The 27,023-nt window shown below is 42.0% G+C and overlaps 1 protein-coding gene across 3 annotated transcripts; it reads left to right on the forward strand.

Moving 5' to 3' along the window:
- Nucleotides 1–231: 231 nt before the first annotated feature.
- Nucleotides 232–25,926, forward strand: LOC133424431 (WD repeat-containing protein 26-like). Of its 3 annotated transcripts, none has more exons than XM_061715058.1 (14): nt 232–423; nt 7,918–8,017; nt 8,196–8,252; nt 9,078–9,214; nt 11,639–11,736; nt 13,282–13,438; nt 13,773–13,911; nt 14,048–14,188; nt 14,820–14,939; nt 16,982–17,127; nt 17,688–17,766; nt 19,460–19,589; nt 20,676–20,870; nt 23,425–25,926. In XM_061715058.1, exons 2-14 carry the CDS (start codon nt 7,937–7,939, stop codon nt 23,472–23,474), a joined length of 1,530 nt encoding a protein of 509 aa, XP_061571042.1. In that variant the 5' UTR covers nt 232–423; nt 7,918–7,936; the 3' UTR covers nt 23,475–25,926. The 3 variants fall into 3 exon arrangements, 2 of the variants coding, with proteins under 2 accessions (XP_061571042.1, XP_061571029.1); XM_061715045.1 differs by having other exon boundaries at nt 321–423; nt 23,421–25,926; XR_009770881.1 differs by lacking the exon at nt 23,425–25,926 and having other exon boundaries at nt 321–423; nt 19,460–19,781; nt 20,676–20,808.
- The last annotated feature ends 1,097 nt before the right edge of the window (nt 25,927–27,023 follow it).

The following is a 27,023-nucleotide window of genomic DNA, read 5'->3' on the forward strand; positions in this document are numbered from 1 at the left end:
CCTCGCTGACCGACAGCAGCTCGTCGGCGGCGAGAGCCCCGCGGAAGCCCCTGCGGAAGGTCCGCGGAAACCCCGCGGAAGCCCCGCGGAAGGTCCGCGGAAACCCCTGCACCTGCCCCGCGGAAACCCCGCGGTCCGGGGGGTCTCTGGGTCGGTCCCTGGGGACATGCAGGCTAACGGCGGGGGGCCGGAGCAGGAGGAGGGGGGGCTGTCCTACCGGAACGGGGCTCGGGACGCGGGGGTCCCCCGCTCCAATGGACTCCCTTCCGCGGCTCCTGTCTGCGAGGCTGACAGCAGCGGCGGGGGGGGAGGAGGAGGAGGAGGGGGCACGTCAGAAGCCAAGAAGAAGAAACGTCCGTCTCCATGTGACCATGATGACGTCATCAGACTCATCGGACAGCACCTGCACGACCTGGGGCTGAAGTAAGTGACCACGTGACTCTGACAGGTGGGGGGGGTCAGACCTGCTGGGACCTCACAAACATACCCCAATGCAAGATCCCCGTCTGATCAATCTAAGTGTCAATCTAAGGCCACGGTTACACATAGCCGGTATTTACAAAAACGGAAATTTCCCCCTCTACGTTTTGAAAAATACCATCATTTATACGAGATCGTTTTCAAAATCTCTTCATTTACACGAACCCGCATAAATAGCTGTTAAGGTGCTATGAGCAGCCAAACCTACAGGGGGCAGTGTAATGAGAAGCATAATGTCATGCTAGCCAATCAGAATCCTGGAAAAAAACATCAACAAATGACACGTGTAACTTCCAGTTAAAGGAGCTTGAGGCAGGATTGATGCAGGATTTATGATAAAAATTTGTAAACGTTTTAAGTTTTCTAGTAATAATGTCAGATGAAGCGTTCCAAACCAAAACCAATGAGCCCTCTAGCGTATCTGTCCGTTGCCTTGAACAGGCTGTGTGCTGCAAAATGTGCTGAGATTCCGGGCCGGAATTTCCTGCGCTGTCCTGCGGATGTGACGTCACATGACGTTAATCTCTCGTCGTGAGGTGTTAATCTCTCGTCCTTACCCCACGTATACTGCACGAGGCACGACCAACAGTTGGGTCGAAATCCGGCCCGATCCAAAAAATAGTCGCACAAGTGGAAAATCGGTTCAAAACGAGCCGACAATCGCACAGTGTCTGCCCGGCTTAAGGGTGCTTTCACGCCTGTCCTGTTTGGAGCAGTTGTTACGAAACTTAACTATGGTTCTGTGTTAAACCAACGCAGATCCTACACCGTTGCCATGACGCCGTTGTGAACTCTTCGGACTTCTCCGTCACTCCATTTCGCCGCGGTGCAATACCCCCCGCGAGCACTAGGGGGTTGCGTTCTTTTCCTGAATGGTTTATCGTTGTTTTATTATTTTTTTTATTTTTATTTACGGACTTCCTCAATGAGTCGCTCCTCGACTTGGTCCATGTTGATAATGTTCTGTCCGTGTACAACAACAAGATGTTTAAAAATGGTGGGGATGGTGCAGTCTGGAACCGGAAATGCGTTGCTACCAAGCAAATCAATCACAGCGCGCGTCAGGCTACGGCGTAAGCTACAGAGAGCCTCCCCCGTAGCCGCGTACCCTACGGCGTAGGCTCTGCGTTGATTTAACGCAGAACCATAAACCAGGCTTAAAAATTGGTTCATTTGGTATATCTGAACACAGCAATCGCACTCGGATGCGGGACAAAACAAGCAAGCCGAGATCCTAGGAGAGGTGGTCTCGGCTCGCTTCCATTCCAGACCTGGAGCAGTTCGTTTGCAGTGAGAACATAATCCACACAGAAACAAACTCGCTTACGATGCTCCATAGTTGTTGTTTTTCCCAGGGTACAGAAGAGGAAACTCCTTCTGCGTTCATTTCTGACCAATGAGAGAACAGTTGGTTTGCGCATGGCATTTGTTAACAGCTTTGAACCGCTACAGACGGTTGGTTGCCTTGTGATCACAAACGAAAAACGTAACAACTGTATCTATTTAGCCCCTGAATCGGAACAAAACACACGGGCCACAGGTGTGAAAGCACCCTTAGAACTAACAATTAGTCCGTATTAATGTGCATGCTTGTATACGGTGGGACAAAACCGGAGCCCCTGGAGAAAACCTGGAAAATAACCCAATTCTACTTTAAAGGTTGTGGTTAATAGTTGCTAAAGGTATTTGGTGCCAAAATATGAAAGTCTGATTTGACCTTGAATTAATAATTACAAACTGCTGCAGAAAACCTTAACAATACAGAGCAGTTATTATCATGGATTGAACTTAATATAATACGGAGGTTGTTCTTATTGGAAAAAAAACAGTTACACATGCCATTCCCACCGCCCAATACCATTTACCTGAAACACAATGGCTTACTCTGTTCAGGTATCTGTGGAACGTTGACGTCTCCACCAAAGTCTCGATGGCTAGGATGAGTTCCCTATCATTCTCTGCACTATCTATAAGAAGCATTTCTAGTACACCGTAAACATTTCCAAGCCTTTTAACCAGATACGGCAAAAGTGTTGCTTCCACATCTTCTAATATTTCCAACGGAATGTGAAAGGTGACATGTGGCCATAAGTTATTAAATATACTTTCAACTACTTCTGTTTTCTCTCTTAGTGTGATCTCTATATTAGTTTTAGTCATAACTAAATGAAGCAATTTTCTTATCAGTAATTCTAAGGCTAGTCTCTCAACTTCTTCCTCCATGTTGGCTGATCTCGTCTCGCTGTGTTGATCAGCTGTTAGTTATTTATTGTTCTTAAGAAAATCCACTGATCTTCTGCCTGTGAGGCTTCCAACGTACTGATGTTGGAAGACTGTAACTGGTTGTCTTAAGAATGATATGATGTAATAAAGCAAGGGGCGGGGCTAAGCAAACCAGAAGCTCCTGCCTATGATGTCATATTGGAACCAGTGATGTCATCTATGATGTCATATTGGAACCAGTGATGTCTTCAGTTAACTCCTCCTCTTTTTTGGTGTTGCACAGGGAAATGATAGCTATGTTCATTATTATTCATCTCTTTTCGATATGTGGTGAAACCTTTCCTTAAAAGGATCTTCTATCTATGAATAATTTGGACCACTCCCCCTTTGTCTTGATCTTGACGCTGAAATGTGTCTAAGATTAGCTTAAAGGTAAGCTATTATGGCATCTAATGTCCATTTTAAACAGGCCTTGAATATCTTAAAAACGAGCTTTTGATTGTTTTTGCTAAATAAATTAGAAATCCAGCCTCTGTGCCATGTCTTTATCTTCCCATTCTCTAACCTCATTATCTATGAGGGATTGTGAGTGTGCAGGGCTATGATAATGAGGCTCTGTGCTGATTGGCTGCCTGAATGACGCGATACACCGCTACGAAAAAATGGCGGAAGCTCCGGCTGGAGGAGTTACACCGTGTCCTAACTGCATGCGAGCGAGCGTCAGCGACAAAATCAATTCCATTGCTTTATTTTCTATTGGACTGTCCTAACTGGCCGCGCCGTTTTGAGATGAACATTTGTCGGACGCCCTGCTTCTTCCTGTCACTCGCGTTGAAAGCCGGTTAAAGCGCTGTAGGAAACAGTCATGATGAGGAATGGCTGATCCAGTTAGTTGAAATGAGAAGTTATCTCTATGATTCCTCCTCATTTCACTACAAAAACCTCAATAAAGTGGCAGCTGCTGGAGGGAGATGGACAGAGAGCGTCCGATGTCACGCAGTGCTACGATAGTCGGACGCTCACATGCAGTTACAGTGTTTAGTTGTGGGCGTGGTTTACACTTTATATATGTTAAAGCAAGAAAAAAACGTGTTTTTCATAATAGGTCCCCTTTAAAATTTTCATTTTTACTGGAGTTATGTACAGTGGGGCCAAAAAGTATGTAGTCAGCCACCAATTGTGCAAGTTCTCCCGCTTAAAAAGATGAGAGAGGCCTGTAATTTCCATCATAGGTAACTTCAACTATTAGAGACAGAATGGGGAGAAAGAAACCAGGAAATCACATTATAGGATTTTTACCTAATGAATTGGTAAATTCCTGGGTAAAATAAGTATTTGGTCACCTACAAACAAGCAAGATTTCTGTCTTTCACAGACCTGTAACTTCTTTAAGAGGCTCCTCTGTTCTCCACTCGTTACCTGTATTAATGGCACCTGTTTTAACTGGTTATTAGTATAAAAGACACCTGTTTTAACTGGTTATCAGTATAAAAGACACCTGTTTTAACTCATTATCAGTATAAAAGAGACCTGTTTTAACTGGTTATCAGTATAAAAGACACCTGTTTTAACTGGTTATCAGTATAAAAGACACCTGTTTTAACTCATTATCAGTATAAAAGACACCTGTTTTAACTCATTATCAGTATAAAAGACACCTGTTTTAACTCATTATCAGTATAAAAGACACCTGTCCACAACCTCAATCAGTCACACTCCAAACTCCACTATGGCCAAGACCAAAGAGCTGTCAAAGGACGTGAGAAACTAAATTGTAGACCTGCACCAGCTGGGAAGACTGAATCTGCAATAGGTAACAGCTTGGTGCTACTTACTTCTCTTTGTCTCTCATAGCTGATGAAAATCACAGGCCTCTCTCATCTTTTTAAGTGGGAAAAGTTGCACAACTGGTGTCTGATTAAATACTTTTTTTCCCCATTTTATGTATATATACAGTGAGAGTAAAAAGTATTTGACCCCTTGCTGATTTTGTTGGTTTGCCCACGAATAAGGACATGATCATTCTATACTTTTAATGGTAGATGTATTCTAACATGGAGAGACAGAATATCAAAAAGAAAATCCAGAAAATAACTTAAAATAATTTATTTTAATTTATTTGCATTTCATTGAGGGAAATAAGTATTTGATCCCCTAGTATGCATTAGGAGTTCTGGCTTTCACAGACCAGTTAGACACTCCCAATCAACCTGTTATCTGAATTGAGGACACCTGTTCTAACTAATCACTTGTATAAAAGGCACCTGTTCACAGAATCAGACAATCAGACAGATTCCAAACCCTCCAACATGGGTAAGACCAAAGAACTTTCTCAGGACCTCAGAGACAGGATTGTTGACCTGCACAAATCTGGTATTGGCTACAAAAACATTAGCAAGATGCTAGGTATTAAAGTAACAACTATTGGTGCAATTGTGAGAAAATTTAAGAAGTTTAACATGACCATCAATAGACCTCGGTCTGGTGCTCCACAGAAGATTTCACCTCGTGGGGTGGCAAGGATCATGAGAACTGTGATAAATCGTCCTGCAACCACACAGAGGGAGTTGGTGAATGACCTCAAGGCAGCTGGGACCACAGTCACCAGGAAAACAATTGGCAACACCTTGCGCCGCAATGGATTAAAATCCTGCAGTGCCCGAAAGGTACCCCTGCTGAAGAAGGCACATGTGGAGGCCCGCCTAAAGTATGCCAATGATCACCTCAAAGATGCACAAAGTGATTGGGAGAAGGTTCTGTGGTCAGACGAGACCAAAATTGAACTATTTGGCCTGAACTCTACCCGTCGTGTGTGGAGGAAGAAAAATGCTGCCTATGACCCCAGGAACACTGTGCCCACTGTCAAGCATGGAGGTGGAAACATTATGTTTTGGGGGTGTTTCTCTGCCAAGGGCACAGGGCTACTTCACCGCATCAGTGGAAAGATGGATGGAGCCATGTACCGTGCAGTCCTGGGGAACAACCTCCTCCCCTCTGCAAGGAAGCTGAAAATGGGCCGCGGTTGGGTCTTCCAACATGACAACGACCCGAAGCATACAGCAAAGGCAACAAAGGAGTGGCTCAAGAAGAAGCACATTAAGGTCATGGAGTGGCCCAGCCAGTCTCCGGATCTCAATCCAATTGAAAATCTATGGAGGGAGCTGAAGGTCCGAGTTGCCAAGCGACAGCCCACCAACCTTAATGATTTAGAGAGGATCTGCAAAGAAGAGTGGGCCAAAATTCCTCCTGATATGTGTGCTAACCTTGTGGTAAACTACAACAAACGTCTGACCGCTGTGCTTGCAAATAAAGGCTTTGCCACCAAGTATTAAGTGCTTTTGGCTAGAGGGATCAAATATTTATTTCCCTCCATGAAATGCAAATAAATTAAAATAAATTATTTTAAGTTTTTTTCTGGATTTTCTTTTTGATATTCTGTCTCTCCATGTTAGAATACATCTACCATTAAATGTATAGAATGATCATGTCCTTATTAGTGGGCAAACCAACAAAATCAGCAAGGGGTCAAATACTTTTTACTCTCACTGTATATATATATATATATATATATATATATATATATATATATATATATGCGCAGACACTTGTTAAATCAAATAAATTAATGGAAATAAGTGTAACTGGTGACCTCTCCATATGACATGAATTATATTCTTCTTTCTATCAAAACTATTTGAACAAACATCAAAAGAAAAATGGAAAACGTTTTTATCCAAGGACATTTTCACAAAGTTGGAAATGTAAATATTATCTGATATAATTTTGATGAAGTGTTTCTATGTTAAACTTTTGGTATGTGACACATTTATGAGGTGAGGAGTGAAAATGTGTGAAAAGGAACACCATAACCAGAACACCAAAACACCTTACATCATAGACAACATCAGTGTGATTTTATTACATCTGATGATATTTAAATAATCAGCACAGTAATGCAGATTTGACAGTGTTGATCTGTGATGTTTAATCTGAGACAAAATCACCACAGCAGTGTCCAAAAGTTAATTCCTCTGCTGTAGGGATGGGCGGTATGGACTAAAACATTTATCACGAAAATTTCTGTAATTTATCCCGATAACGATTAAAATGACGATTAAAAAAATATCAATTTAACTCCACCTTTTTAACTATAAATCTATCCCCACATTTAGTCTTTGGAGCCCCCAAAACACTGCTCTAAAAGATACTAAATGCTACTAAACGCCATCAATGGGAATTTATCGTTCGTTCGTTCTTTCGTTCTTTCTTTCTTTCGTTCTTTCTTTCTTTCTTTCTTTCTTTCTTTCTTTCTTTCTTTCTTTCTTTCTTTCTTTCTTTCTTTCTTTCTTTCTTTCTTTCCCTTTTCTCCTTTCTTTCTTTCTTTCCTTTTTCTCCTTCTTTCTTTCTTTCCCTTTTCTTCTTCTTTCTTTCTTTCTTTCTTTCCTTTTTCTTTCCTTTTTCTCCTTTCTTTCTTTCTTTCTTTCTTTCTTTCCTTTTTCTCCTTCCTTCTTTCTTTCTTTCCTTTTTCTCCTTTCTTTCTTTCCTTTTTCTCCTTTTTCTTTCTTTCTTTCTTTCCTTTTTCTCCTTCCTTCTTTCTTTCTTTCCTTTTTCTTCTTTCTTTCTTTCTTTCCTTTTTCTTCTTTCTTTCTTTCTTTCCTTCTTTCAGGCTCATTTCTTTCTTTCAGGCTAATTTCTTTCTTTCTTTCAGGCTTCTTTCTTTCTTTTTCTTTCTTCATCTCTTTCTTTCTTCCTATCTTCCTTTCTTTCTTTCTCCCTTCCTTCCTTCCTTCCTTCCTTCCTTCCTTCCTTCCTTCCTTCCTTCCTTCCTTCCTTCCTTCCTTCCTTCCTTCCTTCCTTCCTTCCTTCCTTCCTTCTTTCAGGCACACGTACGTTGTGCGTGGATTTAACGCAGAACCATAAATCAGATTTACACAAAAATCAACGGGAATTCATCGTTTTTACCGCAAGATGACAAATTCTTAACGTGGGGAATTTTTTTGACGGTTTATCGTGAAGTGTAAAATATCGCCCATTCCTACTCTGCTGATGATTCAGCTACTTAGTTGTCTGCGTATGAGCCCCTGCAGAGACCACGGACCAGTGGACCTGACAGAAACTGGGGGTGGCATTGGACAGAGCTAGATGGACCGGTTCTGCTCTGAAGACACATTTCCTGTCTAAAATCATGGTTGTGGTCTGTGTTGTCTCTTCCAGCCAGACGGTGGATCTCCTGATGCAGGAGTCTGGCTGCAAGCTGGATCATCCCTCTGCCACCAAGTTCCGCAACCACGTCATCGAAGGAGACTGGGACCAGGTAGAGCTGCGTTACCTGGAGCACACGTCCAAATCTGTGGAGGATTAAAAACGCAATCTGTCCACAACTCTGGACCGACTTCAGGATTCAAAACCATTTTTGCTAAAACTCAAGTTCTTGTGCATTAATGCTCCTCTCCAGAAACCCATCTCTGTTTCTTGCTTTGTCCCTTTTCCAGGCTGAGAGTGACCTGAATGAACTGAAGGCCTTGATGCATTCTCACGCTGCTGTAGTGGTAAGTCCAAAGTCTAGCACACCTCAAACCCCCTACCAGATTGATTCTGGTTCCTACTAGGGATGGGCATGATTAATCATATAATCAATAATTAATTAAATGATTAATAAGGACACAATCTTTCACAACTCAAACTGTAACTCAAACTTTCTAAAATGAGATACTCTTCCTCTGAAAGTATCAGCTATTCACAGCAACAGACCAGGGGCGCCTAAACTATTAAATTACATTGTCCATCTGGTAAAAAAAGGCAGGTGTTAGTAAAGTTAGTCAGAAAAATCCAACATGAACGTTTCCTGTCTGCACGGAACATAAATGTACGGGCCAGGATGATGGTTTCCTGTTTAAGTTCACAACTTTGAAACAAATCTGCCACAAATGATTCATCTTCCATCGCGTAGACTGAAAACTCATCTCTTTGGTCTGGCTTTTATGTAGCATCAAATTTTATATTTTTATTCTGTTTAACATTTTTTAGAGATATTTGTTTTATTTATTTATCTATTTCTTGTAATGTTTTTATTATTATTATTATTATATTTTATTGTTGTGGACTGATTATATTTTAGCCTTAATTCTTGAACTTTTATCATTATTTCATTTTAATTAACTATATTGTATGTCAGTGTGCATTGGTCTCCCAGTTTTTATTTTTGTTTTTATTATGCTTATTTTTTATTTTTCACTTTGTATTTCATGTACCTGGATGAAAGGTGCTATACAAATAAAATTTGATTGATTGATTGATCGCTGCTGACTTCAGGACGATTGTCCATATACGTCATAATGACTTATGTATTTGTCTTGTTGTCCTTTCCTGCCCAGCGGATGAAGTTCCTGCTGCTGCAGCAGAAGTACCTGGAATACCTGGAGGATGGGAAGGTCCTGGAGGCTCTGCAGGTCCTGCGAGCCGAGCTCACGCCTCTCAAGTACAACACGGAGCGGATCCACATCCTGAGTGGGTCAGTTAACCAACACACTCTGGAACACTGATGGAAACGGCAACTGAATCTGGGACAGAGGTTTATCTTTACAGCCTTTAGTTCTGAAGACCAGCTCTGTGTGCCAAGTATGTAGACACTAGGGGTGTAACGGTACATGTATTTATATTGAACCGTTCGGTATAGCGTGTTCGGTTCGGGACGGAGGCGTACCGAACGAGTTTCGGTACATATTAAGTAGAGGACCGCACGTTGTGGAGCAGAGCGCTGCTGCAGTTGCGCTCACACCGAGAAAGTATTAAGATTAAAGAAAAAAGCACTAACTAATGAAGAACTAAAGAGCTAAGCACATAATTGTGACAAGTCCAGTGTTTCCCCTACCACAGAGACCCCCCGCCAGGCCTAAAAAAAAGAAAAACAATGATCATTTACGTTCATGAGCGGCTCTGCAGCGCTGTTCTGCAACGGGAGTCAACCTGCTTCGTTGCTTAGTAAAGCCTGAATTATGGTTCGGCGTTAAATCGACGCGTACCCTACGCCGTAGGATCTCCGTTAGTGTAACGCAGAACCATAAATCAGCCTTAACGATGCGAGTACCGCTGCTGAGAGCGTATATTATTATACATTATGGGATGTATAGAGTTTGTAGCCAGCCAACTATGGCGCCGGCCAAAAAAATAAAAAATATTGCGGGCGACAGACAACATTATATAGAGAAATGTTTCTGCAGGTACGTGTGTTTGTGCTTGCATGAGACGCTGCAGGGAAGCTTGAAAGGAAAACACAGCCCGACGACACACAATGCGTCCGCGGGGTCCTAGCGCCGGCACACGTAGAGCCAATGTTATTTTGTGTGTGTGTAATAAACAACTAGCACGTTTATATTTTGCATTTTGTTTTCTTACTGTACCGAAAATGAACCGAACCGTGACCTCCAAACCGAGGTACGTACCGAACCGAGATTTTTGTGTACCGTTACACCCCTAGTAGACACACACGGTTGTTGTCTCTCTGGTGGACAAAGATGTCATAGATATAGAATAAAAATCAAAATAGGGAGTTAGAAGACAAAGTAATGTCTTAACACACAAATATGCAATAATGTACGTTAGTCCTGGTCTGGAGGACTCTGTGGTACCAGTTGGCCCTGGTCTTCAGGACTATTGGCGCTTTTACACCAGTACCTACTCAGCGCGCCTCCACTCACCTTGTCCTCGTTTGTTTCTAGACACCCAGATCAGAAGTAGGAGGTTGGAGAGAAGCTGCTGTGACGTATTTGATTGTGTATCTAAATGAAGAAGACAACAACACTAAAGATGTAGAACCTGGAGGAGATGATAGATGTGCTGCTGGGTCTGTGGCTTGTGCTGGATATCAAGTTAAAAAATGAGAGTGAGAGAAGCTTCAAGGCGACGCTTTTTAATTTTGTTAGTTTGTCTCGGCGCTGCTGAAAAGTCAGCTGGAGCCGTGAGCAGCTATGAAGAGACAGAGCTCCTGGTAGATCTGGTCGTTCCTTATCTCCGTCTAGATCTTTTTAATTCTCTCCTCAGCACCAGGTTTATGAACATCTGCACCTCAGAGTTGGATCATGAAACAGACTTACCGGTATGTGCTGCCATTGCCTGTTGAATAAAATAAAGAAGCCGCGAGTCGGTCTTCCACTGATTCCCGCTTCCTGATTCAAACGTCTCCAACCCCCCGACCAACCGGTGGCCTGTAGTGTGATGATACAGCCGACTCATAACCTTAGAACCTCGGCAGAATAGATACAGAAAAAGTATCTACTCGGCACGCCTCCACCCGCCTCCACCCGTAGTGTCAAAGCGCAAAACGGGGGCAAGTCGAGTAGTGCTGAGTAGGTACTAGTGTAAAAGCGCCATATGTTAATCCTGGTCCGGAGAGCTCTGAGAAGTCTGTTGGATGTGACAACATTTCAAGAGCGACTCGCGTCTTCTTGTTCATTTTTTTCGAGGGAACAATGGCAGCGCAGAAATCTGTTCCGTGGTCAAATTCCAAGGTGGAGACCTTCTTAAACCTGGTGGCTGATGAAAACATCCAGAGAGAGCTAGATGGGGCCACGAGGAATAAAAAAATATACCAGGAGCTTTCTCAGTCCATGTCTGCTCAAGGCTACACATCACAGCAGCTTCGCTCCAACCTCCTACTTCTGATCTGGGTATTGAAAAGAAACGAGGGCGAGGTGAGTGGAGACGAGGCGAGTGGAGTCGGGCTGAGTAGGTACTAGTGTAAAAGCCATAAGTGTCGGAGGTGAACCGTCCCAACCTCACCTGCTGACCTCTGTCAGTCAGGAGATCCACTCAGGGCAGCTGGTGTGCTGAGCTGGGACAGTTTGGAGCAGAGGGTGGAGGAGGGTATGAACACTGGGCTGAAGTCCAGAAACAGCATCCATGTGTTGGTCACAGGCTGTGGTCATGTGACCTGCAGGTACTTGATGTGCAGTCATGCAGAGGACCTGAGGCTCAAAGCTGAGTGGGAGGGAAAAGGCCTGGCATCCAGAACCAAACTGCTGGACAAACTTCAGAGTAAGTCCCGTTCACACTACACTCACCCACAGACCTGTCGGATTCATCAGACAACCAGTGATGTATTAAGGCAAGGCAAGTTTATTTGTAGAGCCCAATTCAACAACAAGGTTATTCAAAGTAGCGGAGAAGAGAAGTGAAAATGGAGGAGCAGGTGAAAGTTAAAACGCCCCAAAGGCACCTTTGATAAAGGAATATGTCTTTGTGGAAAGGACTTTGCTCAACACCGAAACAGCTCAGGTTTAGCCAGATAAACGTAAAGCACCCGGTTGCGAGCGCAGCCACAGCTACAGTTAGCAGCAACGATGTTGCCACAGCAACGCTCTTCCCCAAACTAGACTGGAGGAGAGCACTGCGCGCATGCGCACGTCTGCGACAGAAAGGCTGGCGAATGTTCCTGCCAAGTGGATGTAAATGGCTAGGACTGCATCTGTTCAAGTCTGTTAAATAAATAACTTTATAAAGCCACTTTTTGTTGTTATATATCAATGTTTTGATCTGCCACAATAATGTAATGAATTTAAAGGAAAACACCTCAGGTTGAGGGATTTTCTCAGCTATTTTTAGGTGAGATTAAAAAAGAGATGAATTAGATTAATTAATTACAGATCTTAATTCATTAATCTGCCTCTCACCTAAAATGAGCTGGGATAGGCTCCAGCAGACCCCCGTGACCCCGCAAGGGATAAAGCGGGTAAGATAATGAATGAATGAATGAATGAATTCATTAATCTAAAAAAAATGTAATCGTTATGTCCCGTTTCCACTGAGCCATTTGGTCCGGTACGGTTCAGTCTGGTTTAGAAAGGTCCGGTCAATTCAGTTGAGCGTTTCCACTGGAAGTGGGCTCACCACATCGCATGGAGACGCTGCCAACGGCAACAATGAAGGTCGTTTTTGTCGTTTTTGTTACGCTTGGCTTTTGGTGCTTCGTCTGTACAATCCATCCCACGTTGTCTGAAAGAAGATTGCAGGCGGCGAACAGTGTTTACAAACTCTCGTGCTGCTTTCCCGCTTGCTTTTGAAGTGGGGAGTGACGTTTTTTCTCTACCAGTCAATAGATTCTATCGAGTGACGCCAGTAGCTTTAGCCTTACCGTACTGTACTATTTTTCTATGGACCTACAAACAACGGGGGCCCAAAAATGGTACTTTATGGTTCGGTTTAATGGGACCATTTTATAATGGAAACACACAACATACCGTACCGGACTGTACCGGACCTTACCGAACCGCTCAGGGAAATGGGCCATAACATTACTCAACAATCCTGCTACATGACGCATTCCTCCGGTATCTGGACTTAGCTGTAACATGACTCAGCACTCCTGTAACATTACCCAATATCCCTGTTATCTGACTCAGCAGTTCTATGACATGACTCAGAAGTCCTGGGACACGACTCAATAATCCTGTAATATGTTACAAGTGTCAGCAGACTCGTGACACAAGTTGGCGGTGATGAGGGGAAACATGGGTGCCTGTTGTTGGTGTGTATGTGGTCTGAACTCTGTGTGTGTGTGTGTGTGTTTGTGTGTTTCTACAGCTTATCTACCTCCTTCAGTAATGTTGCCACCTCGTCGCCTCCACACTCTCTTGCGGCAGGCCGTGGAGCTGCAGAGGGAGCGCTGCCTCTACCACAACACCAAACTGGACGGTGGGCTGGACTCGGTCTCCCTGCTGCTGGACCACGCCTGCAGCCGGTGAGAAGCCTCATGTTCTACCACAGCAGATCTCCATCAGGGACACAGAGCTGCTCTGGACCACAGCAGGGCAGAGCAGCTTCACTGTTGTGAAGTTGTCTTCATCATATTTTGTTTAAGTGAAGCTCAAAAGCACATGCATTGGTGGAAATTGACACAGAGATCATTCAAGCAATTTGAATCACACAAAGTTTATTTATTCACATGCAGCACACCAAATAAATGGAAACAACTCATTTTTAAATCCACTCACTGTGGAGTGATTTGAACATACATTTCAAGGACATCATGTGGACTCTGGTTGGTAGATGAATGTGTCTGCTCTGACCTGCAGGAAGCAGTTCCCCTGCTACACTCAGCAGATCCTGACTGAACACTGTAATGAAGTTTGGTTCTGTAAGTTCTCCAACGATGGCACCAAGCTGGCCACCGGCTCCAAAGACACAACCATCATCTTGTGGCAGGTCGACACGGTAACGAGCCTTTGTTTATCAGAAAAGCAAAGTCTTGAGAGTGTGAACACTTGAGATGTTTGAATTTCCTGAAGGGAACCTCTCCAATAAAACCTTTATCTCTCTCTGTGGTGGATGGTTGACTCCTGGCCCCCAGGAAACTCAGCAGCTGAAACTGATGAAGACTCTGGAGGGCCACGCTTACGGGGTGTCCTACCTGGTGTGGAGTCCAGACGACGCCTACTTGATCGCCTGTGGTCCTGACGACTGCTCGGAGCTGTGGCTGTGGAACGTCCAGGTAGACACACCTCACAGGTTCCCCAACTACAAATGAAATGAAATTGTGCACTGCTTTTCAGACTTCAGGACCTCAGATGAACTCTTAACTGTGCAGTGTTTTTGTCTTGTTTTGTGTTTTGTTCTCATTTCGCTGTCTTCATTTTGTGGAATGTCTCTGCTTTCTTTTTGCAGAGTATTTTTAATTTGATATTCTCTTTATCTAGTGGAAATGTATTTGGTTTGCTTTTCTCATGTTATGTTTAGTACTGTATTATTTTAAAATGTTGGCGGACCCCAGGAAGAATAGCTGCAGTCCTGCTGTAGCTAATGGGGATCCTAATTAAACAATTAAACAATCAAACTGAGGAAGGGTTCATGACTGTTGGCAACAGTGATTGACAACAAAAAAGAAAAAAAAAAGTTCCAGCATACCGTATGTAGAAATGCCTTGAGACTGCAGGCCATGGTCACATTCCAGCAAGTATTTGTGAGAAAAAACAAACATGCTTAAAAAAAGTGGTCCCAAAATGTGAGTGTGGGGCCTCGGTGCTGACAGAAGCACAGGATCAGTATCATATTTTATTTTCAGGTTCAGAGCTTCAAATGAAACAGGTGTGCTGTATTCTGTTTGCTGCTTGGTTTTTGTGCAGACGGGGGAGTTACGAACAAAGATGAGTCAGTCTCACGAGGACAGCCTGACCTGTGCAGCCTGGAATCCAGACGGCAAACGCTTCGTCACCGGCGGCCAGAGAGGCCAGTTCTACCAGTGTGTGAGTATCTGACACCACAGCCACTCCTCAGCATCTGTGCGCTCAGAGCCGATCTGGAAACCAGGAAAAACATGTGCTGTGTGCACAGAAGTTCAGCTGCCGTTATGAAGTGCAGGTCGTGGTGGTAGCATCAGAAGCAGAGAGGCCCAAGCTTCATTCTCTGCAGAAACCGTCTCCGGCAACAGAAGAGATCATGAGAAACATAACTCTTCAGTGTGTCCTGGTTCTGCCCTGGGGACTTCTCCGGGTTGGACTTGCCTAAAAACACCTCCCAAGCGACGTGTCAAGTAGAGCCCTGCTATAGCGGGACTGTTTTCTTCATCCCGCTCCAGCAGCGTTTATATCCACTCCCACCCGCATCCGCAAAACTCTGAGAATTCATGCCGCACAATAATAGAGATGCATTGATTTAGTGTCTTCTCCCGTCCAAGAGAAATGTCCTGGACATTTTATATGTACTTAATTTCTAAGCCGGGGAAATACACGAAGCAAAGCTTCCAGTCTGTAAAACGATAACTCTGTAATAAATACAAAATTAAATTAAACGCTTTCACGTTTGCCCTCTCCTAAAGTCTTCAATAATGCTCGAAAACGTCACAAGATTATCATTGCCTTTTGGAAATTAACAAACAAGCAGACAAAAAAGCTGCAGAGGAGTCTGAAAACTCAGGAAATATAGCGACAACACGGTCCACGATGTCGATGTTATAGTTTCAGATTCGTGAGCCTAAAGAACCACTCCACTGCATTTTAGATAACTCATTATTTATCGAACTCCACACATTTTTTGCTGTTTTAAATTACCTTAGGTACCTACCTTATATACCCAAGGTATTTTTTTAATGTCAATGTTTATTCAACTTTCCACAAAAAAAAAGCTTTTGACCTGAATGTAATAAATACAAACACAGTGTAGTCCCCAACTTTACACTTGTAAAGACTAACTTAAAGGGGACCTATTCTGAAAAACAGGTGTTTTCTTGCTTTAACATATATAAAGTGGTCTCCCCTCAGCCTGCCAACTCAGAAGGAGGAAAGCAACCAAATTCTGCAGTGTCTGTACAGCCGCCCGGATGAGCCGTCCAGTGTGATGTGGATCTACGAGCCAATAAGATTCTGCTCCCGTCGTTACGTAACCAAAATGCAATTTACAGAGGTTGGACTCCGATGCGTGAAACCACACCCACAACTAAATCCTCCGGCCGTAGCCTCTGCCATTTTTTCATAGCGGTGTATCGCGTCATTCCGGCAGCCAATCAGCACAGTGCCTCATTATCATAGCCCCGCCCACTCAGAATCCTGCATAGATAATGAGGTTAGAGAATGGGAAGATAAAGACATGGATCAGAGACTGAATTTCTAATTTATTTAGCAAAAACAATCAAAAGCTTGTTTTTAAGACATTCAAGGCCTGTTTAAAATAGGTATTAGATGCCATAATAGGTCCCTTTTAAGATTCCTTGTTTTTTTTAAGCAGCTCAATGTAAAACAATGAACCATATGCATCACAAACATTGTACAAGAAATGCATTGGTCAGTTCCATTTTCCATGTAATTATGTCTAACCAAAACTGCAAACTGCTATCCAGTGTTGTCTGCTTTTGACGAGGGCGGGGGGGGATTATTACTGCAAGTGGTATTTGAGACTCGACGTGCATCGATGGTAATTCATTTCAAATGGACAGTACATGCAAATAACTTTAGTCTTGTCCAGCGAACCATCTGCATCTTTTTGAAAGTGAACTAGCTGTTCAAGACTCCCTTTTCATTCTCCATCTTTCCTCGCTTTTCAAAAAAGTTCATGCAGTAGTCCACCATACTTTTCCCCAAGCTACGGGTGCCGTTGACCGCCAGATATTAGATGATGCGCTTTTTTTTTTTTCTTTATCGTGCGCGTTAATCGTGCATTAAAATAATCGTCGGCGTTAAGAGGACGTTAAGTTAACGCATTAATAATGCGTTAACACATTCCTAACACTGGCCTGGTACTGGTTCCTACTGGTTCCTGCCTCTGGCTGGTTTTAACCTGTGCCTCCCCTCAGGACCTGGACGGGAACCTGCTGGACTCGTGGGAGGGGGTTCGGGTCCAGTGTCTCTGTTGCCTGGGCGACAGCCGGACGGTCCTGGCGTCCGACACCCACCAGCGCGTTCGAGGATACAACTTCGAGGACCTGACAGACAGAAACATGTAAGTAAAGACCCGTACTGAGCAGATTACGACCAGTTTGGCTCTTTAGTTCAAGGGCTGACTCCATCAAAATCAAACATTTAACACGCTGCTCTACCTCGGGGGAACTAACACGCACTTCAGCGCCCACAGTGTCCCCGGCAGGAATCAAACCAAAACAACCCAGTTCACTAGTAGTGAAGTTGTGTTCTCTGACAGGTCTTCACCTCTGGCAATGATCCGGGCTCTCAGGGGATTTTTACCCTCAATGTTTTTCTGACAGGCTTCCAAGTCAAAAGGGTTGTTGCTTTGCAGGTTATCCAGGTTGCAGGTCTGGTTGGGCTGCAGGTAGAGTGAGGATTGGTGCCAGAAAGCATCTCTGAAACACTGATATAACTCTCCCTGCATTTGATGGATACAGAACAGGCTCCATGGTTGGATTCAAGTTAATGCTGCATCCATCCATCGTCTGCAGCCTTTATATTCTGTTTACGGCCACAGGGAACAAGCATTTTCATGTGTGATTTATACCCTAACACACATTCAGACCCTCATCTGTCATATCTGTGGTCCAATTCCAGAGTGCAGGAGGACCATCCCATCATGTCCTTCACCGTCTCCAGAAACGGAAGATTGGCTCTTCTTAACGTGGCCACTCAGGTGAGCAACTCGTTTTCTCTATTCACAGGGTTACGGCACTGGGGCTGCAGCTATCCAATACTTTAGTAATCCAGTATTCTACTGAAAATTCCATCCATTGATCGGATAAAACATATTTTTGTTTAGTTAAAGAGTCCTCCGCTCTCAGAGTAACCAGGGTGTTGGTGGAGAAGCTGCAGCTTTGAGGACGTACTGTTGTGTATCAGCTCTGTCTTACAGTGAAACATGCAAGTGTTGCCTTTCACTGCAAAAACTCAAAATCTTACCAGGAATATTTGTCTTATTTCTAGTTAAAATGTCTCATTTTTTGTCAAAAAATCTCATTACACTTAAAACAAGAGTCATCACCAGATAAATAACTTGTTATTTGACAATTTTCACCTGTTTCAAGTAAATTTTCATTTAAAATAAGTAGAAAAATCTGCCAGTGGAACAAGATTTATCTTCTCATTACAATTCACTTATTTTAAGTGAAAATCTACTTGAAACAGGTGAAAATTGTTGTTTTTTCCAGTGATGAGTCTTGTTTTAAGTGTAATGAGATTTTTTTTTACTAAAAATGAGACATTTTAACTAGAAATAAGACAAATATTCTTGTTAAGATTTTGAGTTTTTGCAGTGTAGTGGCCAGCTGGAAATGCTGCCACACTTTTGACATTTTCTGGTTTTTCTTTTAGTTAAAACCAAACATATCCGCCTCTTTCTTCTTTTACATATGTGGCGTCAGCGCGTTGTGTCGCATTAAACGTAGTCTGGTGGAAATACCTGCTTTGAGCTGCAAAATTAAACGATTCCTCGAGGCAGAGAAAATTCCTCCATCATTTTTTTTAATCGAATTACTCAAATTATTCGAGGAATCGTTTCATATGGGCAGAAATATGTGCCACTAGAAACTGAATGTGAATCATTTATATTTTAATTTGAATTGCTCAACTTGAATAATTGCATTGAAAAACTGAATCTGAATCACATAATTTGAATTTGTATTGTTTAATTTGAATCATTGCATTGAAAAACTGAATCTGACTAAAACTAAAACTAATCTAATCTGCTAATAAAACAGCAGAAATTTTTCTACTAAATGGCAAGATATAAATCTACACTTTTTACACAGAATGGAGAAAACACAATAGGTTTTGAAATATCTACCTCCCATTAGTCGTTTATATTGTTGAAAGAAAATAGAGGTTATAGTAGTTTGTATCTGCACTCGATTGCTCTTCCTCAACAACCCGGATGTCTGGAACAGTAACTCCAGTAAATTAAAATTGAATTGCAAGAACTGAATTTGAATTGTGAGAACTGAATGTGAAAGTATAAAGAGAGTTGAATTTTCAGTGAGGATCAAATACAGTTTCAGAACAATTGAATTCAATTTCATAATGTGACATTCAGTTTCAAGTTTATAGAAATTCAGTTCCAAACTATTAAATTAAATTTCAAATTATGCTATTCAGATTCAGTTTTTCAATGCAATGATTCAAATTAAACAATACAAATTCAAATTATGTGATTCAGATTCAGTTTTTTAATGCAATTATTCAAGTTGGGCAATTCAAATTCAAATATAAATTATTTAAATTCAGTTTCTAGTGGCACATATTTCTGCCCATAGTTTCAGCCGTAGTTCCGTTGCCCCCCGGGCTGGTGCTGGCCCGGTACTGTCCCGGCTCTGACGGCCCGTCTCTTGCAGGGCGTGCACCTGTGGGACCTGCAGGACCGGGTTCTGGTCAGGAAGTACCAGGGAGTGACCCAGGGCTTCTACACCATCCACTCCTGCTTCGGAGGGCACAATGAAGATTTCATTGCCAGTGGCAGTGAAGGCAAGACCATGAGATCTTTATTCAGCTCCCCCTGCAGACTGACACCGCTCACAGGTTACAGGTGCTCCACATCACCATGGCAACAGTCCTGAGGGCCATTCAGAAAGGTCCTGTAAGGCCTGTCATGCAGAGCTAGATTGATGTGTGTCTGCAAATCCAATAAGAGCAAGACCTTATGGTTTAACTCTAAAGGTAAAAGTTTCGTTTCATTTTTAATTTATTTTTGAATATGTATAAAAAACAAGAAAAAAGACAAGAAAACAAATCCAGGTGGGCATTCCACCACATAAAGAAAAAAAACAACACCAGAACACATATTTCAAGTTACATGTTGGAAAAGGAGTGGGAGGAAGAATAAATGCATTTAATCCCACCCCCTTTCCACAACTGTCTGTATTTATTTTTTATACTATACACTAATTTGTATATTTATCATTTTTACTAAAATAACCTGTTTAATACAAGATGTAAGCTCTATAATAAATATAATGTAACTATGATATAAATATATTATAACTATGATGTAAATATAATACGTATATCTAAGTATATAAACATACAAAGACAACATGACAGAATAGCAGAACACACACACACTGCAAAAACTCAAAATCTTACCAGGAATATTTGTCTTATTTCTAGTTAAAATGTCTAATTTTTAGTCAAAAAATCTCATTACACTTAAAACAAGAGTCATTACCAGAAAAATAACTTATTTGACAATTTTCACCTGTTTCAAGTAGATTTTCACTTAAAATAAGTAGAAAAAAATCTGCCAGTGGAACAAGATTTTTTTGCTTGTAATGAGAAGATAAATCTTGTTCCATTGGCAGATTTTTTTCTACTTATTTCAAGTGAAAGTTTACTTGAAACAGGTGAAAATTGTCAAATAACAAGTTCTTTTTTTCCAGTGATGAGTCTTTTTTTAAGTGTAATGAGATTTTTTGACTAAAAATGACATTTTAACTACAAATAAGACAAATATTCCTGGTAAGATTTAGAGTTTTTGCAGTGATCAGGATTGAAGCTGATAAGCGTGTAATGTGTGTGTAATGTGTGTGTAAGTCATGTGACATGTCTCCTCAGACCACAAAGTCTACATCTGGCACCGGCGCAGCGAGCTGCCCATCGCAGAGCTGACGGGACACAACCGGACGGTGAACTGTGTCAGCTGGAACCCGGTTCTGCCCGGACTGCTGGCCAGCGCCTCCGACGACGGGACGGTCCGAATCTGGGGACCCGCCCCCTTCCTGGACCCCCAGGACCCAGAGGGGATCGGGGGTGAGGACCCGCTGCTTTCTGCTTTGCTCTGGGATCATTTGCTGAACTTAGTCCTAAACTACACGTCCAACAACATAATAAAATAACTGTCCTCATACGTCCATCCACACAGTATAAATAACTGTCCTCCACCCAGGGCTGCCCCTGACCAAATTGGGGCCCTAAGTGAAATGTTATTTGGAGCCCCCCCCACCCTAAAACCTCTCCCCATCCAAAATGTATCATTGCTACAAAATGAACGTATCACAACATGCCATTTAACTTGACAACCTTTATCAATAATAACATATGTAGGTATGTATAGATAAAGTAGTTTGACTGTATAAGTCAAATCAAATCAACCTGAAATAATAAATAAATATTAAATAAAAAACTTATAACTGAAATAAACAAGTCACAAATAGCGATCAATTACTCATCAAAAGAAAGTTTCCTCCACCTCAACCCCCCACAAAAAACTGAAAGCAGGTCTCACAGGTCTGAAATCAGAGTTAAACACGCTCATGTTCCTTTTACAGACGCACATTTATCCCATTAAAAAGAGTCAAACTTATTAACATTATAAATTGATATAAAACTACAGCCAATTTATTATATATTGGCTAAAGTTTGTAGCATATGTACGGCCACCTGGTCATGTGACCACTCTTTTTCAACAGAGGTGAATACATGGGGCGTGAACAAGGCGTTCAATAAATGTTCATCACGGCTGGAAAAACAATCCTCCAGTCCAGACAGAGATGGAGACAGATTCCTGTCTAATGAGCAGCAGCTCAGGTGTTTTATTTCAACAACATCCAAGTGAAGCACGAGTTTCCTCGTGTTTTGCCTTTTTTCTTCTCTTGCTCCTGATTTGTGATGTATTTTGGATGAAAAGTTTAAATCTCTGCAAGAGCCTGCCTGCACCTTCTGATTGGTCAGATGTCGAGTGCTGCCAATCATTGCACGGCCTGATTACTCAAACCATTCAGATCTCTTTTTCCCCCCTCCTCCTCCCGGTAGCACATATGTGCATCAATTAGCATATGTATTGCCGTGCAAATGCGTCCCCTCGCGCAAAACGTGGCCCCCGTTGGAAGATGAGGCCCTACACACAGCTAGTTCTGCGTTTAGGGAGGGCCGGCAGAAGTCTAATGGTCTGGTCACAGGTTTGAGGCCGGCTATAGTTGAGCAAAGAGTTTCCCATTGATCGGCCATGGACATCATTTCCACACCTAGTTGTAGAATAGTAAACCAAAAAATAAAAAATGTTTATTACCAAAAGGGCATAATAAGCCCAGCAATGGAATGACCTCACAAGAACCACTTTTAGAAGGATGGAAACATTTCTAAGAGAGCTAATAATGAGCTGTTAGAGGGCAGTACCCTGACTGATGGAACTGTAACTTCTTCTCTTCCATGTATGTGCCTGAGGGGGGGTGGAGCCTGGGAGGGTTACACGTGTATGTGGTAGGGGTGTAACAATATATCGTGCCATGAAATTTTGCGATACAAAAACGTCACGATACGTGTCGTGGAGGTGACAAACTGTATCGCGATATTGTGTTATTAATATTAATCTATTGTGTTGACTAGTAACGTGCAGGGTATTAGTGACGACCGCGCCTCGACCCGCGGACCAAAATCTTCCTCCGCTCAGAAGAAACTAGTACAGTTTTGGTCCCGATCACGGGACTCTTGCAGGGTTTTGAGCTCTGAACTTTTACTTATGTAAGGCTGGTGTAGAGTTAAGCCTTACCTTATTAAATTAAACCTTTTTGGGGTGGTGAGTAGGATAAACACGGGGAAACTTCTGCTGAGTTCCAGTGTACTTTAATGTCCCTCAACAGTGTAGGATTTTAGAACATCAACACAGCACCTAGTGCCGTACTGTGGCGTATCACTCCGCCCAATCTAAAACAGACTAATCACTACAGATAAACTGACTAGTGTCATTATAGTCCCTGATTTACATCAGAATATAAAGAATATATTTATAAAATAATGAACCCTGAATTACCAAAATAACCTTCTTAACAAAAATAAATCTCCTCTTACACTTATAAGGTTAGCATGAATCAATCTTTTTTATGATGTAAAATTGTATGTATTTATTTACTTTTATTTATTTATTTAATTTTAGTTGTTAAATTTCTGGAAAAGAAAAAAGTCAAGTCATACATGAGAGAAACTATTCAGTTTGTGTCTAAATATTTGTACTTGTATGAAACTGAAGATCATAATGCAAACATTACATTTACTTTTAGTTCAGTTTGTGGAAAATGGTTGGCCTGGCTTTCTCTTTAAAACTTAAACAGTTATAAAGCATTACAAACTGGAACAATAGGGCAAACGCACAGCATTGTTTTGTATTTTGTGTCTTTCAAATAAAAGACCATTTTTTCCAGTCATATGTTCCTCATTCAAGGTTGTTAAAAAAATACTGCTATAATATCGTATCGTTATCGTGACCTCAGTATCGTGTATCGTACCGTATCGTGAGATTAGTGTATCGTTACACCCCTAGTATGTGGGGGTGTCTCTTCTTATGTTTGTTTGTGTTTCCATCAGGAAGCAGCAGCATGGACAGCTGATGCTCTCCAGCGTGGCTGTGAGCGGCACTAAGAGCCTGGAGACACTTGAATGGAGCAGAGCAAAGACTTGATTGGATATCTGCTGGGTGGAGGCGTGGCCACCAGGCCGGAGGTGCAGCTGGACTCCTCCTCCTCTTATTTATTGTCCACCCCCGTATTTATTCAGGACTTCTGAGCCTGCAGAACCAGGAGGGTTCTGTGTTCTGCAGCTTCTCCCTGACACACACAGCGTTGGAAATATGAACCGTCAGCCGTTGTGTGGGACAGTGGAACCTTCTCAGCCATCATGGAAGACAATGCTGCGTTGTCTGCTGTCACTTATGCATGTGTGGTGTGGTACGTTCTTAGCCATCGTGTGAGAGCCATCTATTCTGACACGTATGACAACAGAGTTCTCCTGTCATGTATGACGTGACGTCTTCTCCCCTGTGTGCTTTTTTGGTGCTTTTCCACCAGTACCTACTCAGCCCGACTCGCCTCAGTTTGGTTCTTTTCCACTAGGGGTCTAACGTGCCGAGTAGATACTTTTCTGTATCTATTCTGCCGAGGTTCTAAGCTGCTGAGTCGGCTGTATCTGACATCATCACACTACAGACCACTGATTGGTCGGTGGCTGAGGAGACAATTACGAGAATAAAGTCATAATGTTACGAGAATAAAGTCGTAATAGAATTACCGTAAGTCGTAATATTATGAGAATAAAGTCGTAATATTATGAGAATAAAGTCGTAATTTGAGAAAAAAAGTCGTAATATTATGAGAATAAAGTCGTAATTTGAGAATAAAGTCATAATATTACGAGAATAAAGTCGCAACATTACGAGAATAAAGTCGTAAAATTACGAGAATATAATTTATGAGAACTCTAACAGGAAGAGCAGTCTTCTCCCTGTGTTAAAATGAGGAATATTGAGCATCTTGTGAAGTTATATTTATATATTTATAATATATTTACTATTACGACTTTATTCTCGTAATTTTACGACTTTATTCTCATATTATTATGACTTTATTCTCATAATTTCCATTTTTTTTTGTCTTAGTTTGGCCCTAATACTCCGTCGTACCCAGCTGACTAATTAGAAGAAAAAAAAAGCGTTGCCGCTTGAAGCTTCTTTCACTCTCATTTTTTAACTTGGTATCAAACACAAGCCACAGACCCAGCAGCACATCTATCATCTCCTCCAGGTTCTACATCTTTAGTCTTGTCTTCATCCTTTAGATACACAATCAAATACGTCACAGCAGCTTCTCTCCAACCTCCTACTTCTCCAGGTGCTGATTGTTATGGAAAAGAAACCAGGTCGAGTAGAGCTGAGTAGGTTTTAGTGGAAAAGCCCCATTTGTCTCGTCTGGTCTCTCCTCCCTCTGGTCTGCACTCTGGTGTGGTTTTGTTGTTTCACTAGTTGAATATTTGAATAGTTTTGGGTTCTTGGAGACGTGCTGGAGGAGGTTCCAGCTGTGCAGCTGCAGGATGAACATCTGTCCAGGCGTGGGTAGTTCAGGGACCGTGTGCTGTGGAGGACGATTCCCCGTCAGAGACCCTGCTCACACCAGTCCATGAAGACGACAAACTTTCCCTCGGTGGTTCTTCTACAGCAGCAAAACTCACAGTGAACAATAATGATGTTTTTAATCACGTTCTACACATTTTCTCACCATTTCTGTTGTTTATACATAAGTGAACTTAGAGGACAAGCACGTCTACACTCACACTCTAACACAGATAGATGAATTTATACAACATTGCATTTCCTTTGCCTGACCTGTGTTTCAGTGTTGCGCCTGCTGTTATTTTTTGTGTACATTTTCTTTGAGCTGCATATGAAGCACCGGTTTTTAACAGATCTACTTGTTGTTTCCTCCACACTTCTTTGTTGACTTCTGTGTTGGATCAAACTGAAGTTCTGGTCCTGGAGAAAGCTGCAGAACTCTGAGGATCAGCTTCACCTGCTTCACCTCCTCCAGCTTCACCTCCTCCACCCCAGGGCTCAGGAGGTCTGACCCCCAGAGAGCTTTGGGGGGGTTGGCCTCGCTCAGAGGGGTCCAGGGGGAACTCCGTCATAGAACTCAGGTGTATGGAAGAGTATTAGGGCCAGGCAGGAGGAAAATTAAATACAAATAATATTTTACAGGAGGAAGATTTTTTTTTATTTGATTTTTTTTTCACTTCGGTAAAAAAGTCAAAATGTCGAGAAAAAAGTTGAAATGTTGGGGAAAAAAGTCAAAATTTCGTGAATAAAGTTGAAATGTTGAGAAAAAAGTCAAAATTTCGTGAATAAAGTTAATATGTTGGGAAGAAAGTTGAAATGTCAAGATTAATGTTGAAGTATAATTTCAAGAAAAAAGTCGAAATGTCGAGAAAAAAGTCAAAATGTTAAGAACAAAGTCGAAATGTTGAGAAAAAATTCATAATGTTGAGAAAGAAGTCGAAATGTTGAGAAAAAAGTCAAAATTTCGTGAATAAAGTTGAAATGTCAAGATTAATGTTGAAGTATAATTTCGAGAAAAAAGTCGAAATGTCGAGAAAAAAGTCGAAATGTTGAGAAAAAATTCATAATGTTGAGAACAAAGTCGAAATGTTGAGAAAAAATTCATAATTTCGAGAAAGAAGTCGAAATGTTGAGAAAAAATTCATAATGTTGAGAACAAAGTCGAAATGTTGAGAAAAAATTCATAATTTCGAGAAAGAAGTCGAAATGTTGAGAAAAAAAGTCAAAATGTCAAGATTAATGTTGAAGTATAATTTCGAGAAAAAAGTCGAAATGTCGAGAAAAAAATCTAAATTTCGTGAATAAAGTTGAAATGTTGAGAAAAAAGGCGAAATTTCGACATTATTCATGAAATTACAACTTTATTCTTGAAATTGTATTTGTATATAACAATAATCTCGACATTTCAACTTTTTTCTCGAAGTGCACAATAAAAAAGAATCTTCCCCTCTCAAATATGTTTCCTCCTACATGGCCTCATACTGTTCCGTCCAGGTGGGGGTTGGTTGGAGGTCTGGCCTCCATCCTGGGTTCAGGTAGAGCCCTGGTTAACAGGTCTGTGGTCTGTGATCCTCAGGTAGAGGTGGGTGGAGGTCTCACCTCCATCACAGAGATCACTGGAGCTCCGGCCTCTTTCACAGGGGAAACGGTGGAGCGTTTTCTGACCAGATCTGCCATGGAGACAAGAGTGCAAGTACGGCTGGGTGGGTGGGGGTCTGGGCTCCATCATGGAGCTCGGGTGGGTGGAGGTCTGACCTCCGTCAGAGGACTCAGGTGAAGCGTGGGTGGAGCTGGGATTCCTGCAGCTCATTCAGGATCTCCACTTGTTACAAATGCAGTAGAAACTGTTTTTCCTGCGGTTTCTGAAACAAGCCACTTTCCACTGAGATGTTGTTGCAGAAGTGATTGTACTGTCCAGCCTAGTTCTGTAGGAAAACTGTTGTGCGTGTGTTTTAAATAAAGAATTCAGGGTTTTAAAAAAGTAAGTTCATGTGCAACTGAGTAGAGAGCTGCCTTCACTGACTTTACTACAACTGGGAAAATACATATATTTCAACTGGGTAAAAAAAATTATATACTGATATATA

Source organism: Cololabis saira, chromosome 3 (genome assembly GCF_033807715.1).
Source record: "Cololabis saira isolate AMF1-May2022 chromosome 3, fColSai1.1, whole genome shotgun sequence".
NCBI lineage: Eukaryota > Metazoa > Chordata > Actinopteri > Beloniformes > Belonidae > Cololabis > Cololabis saira.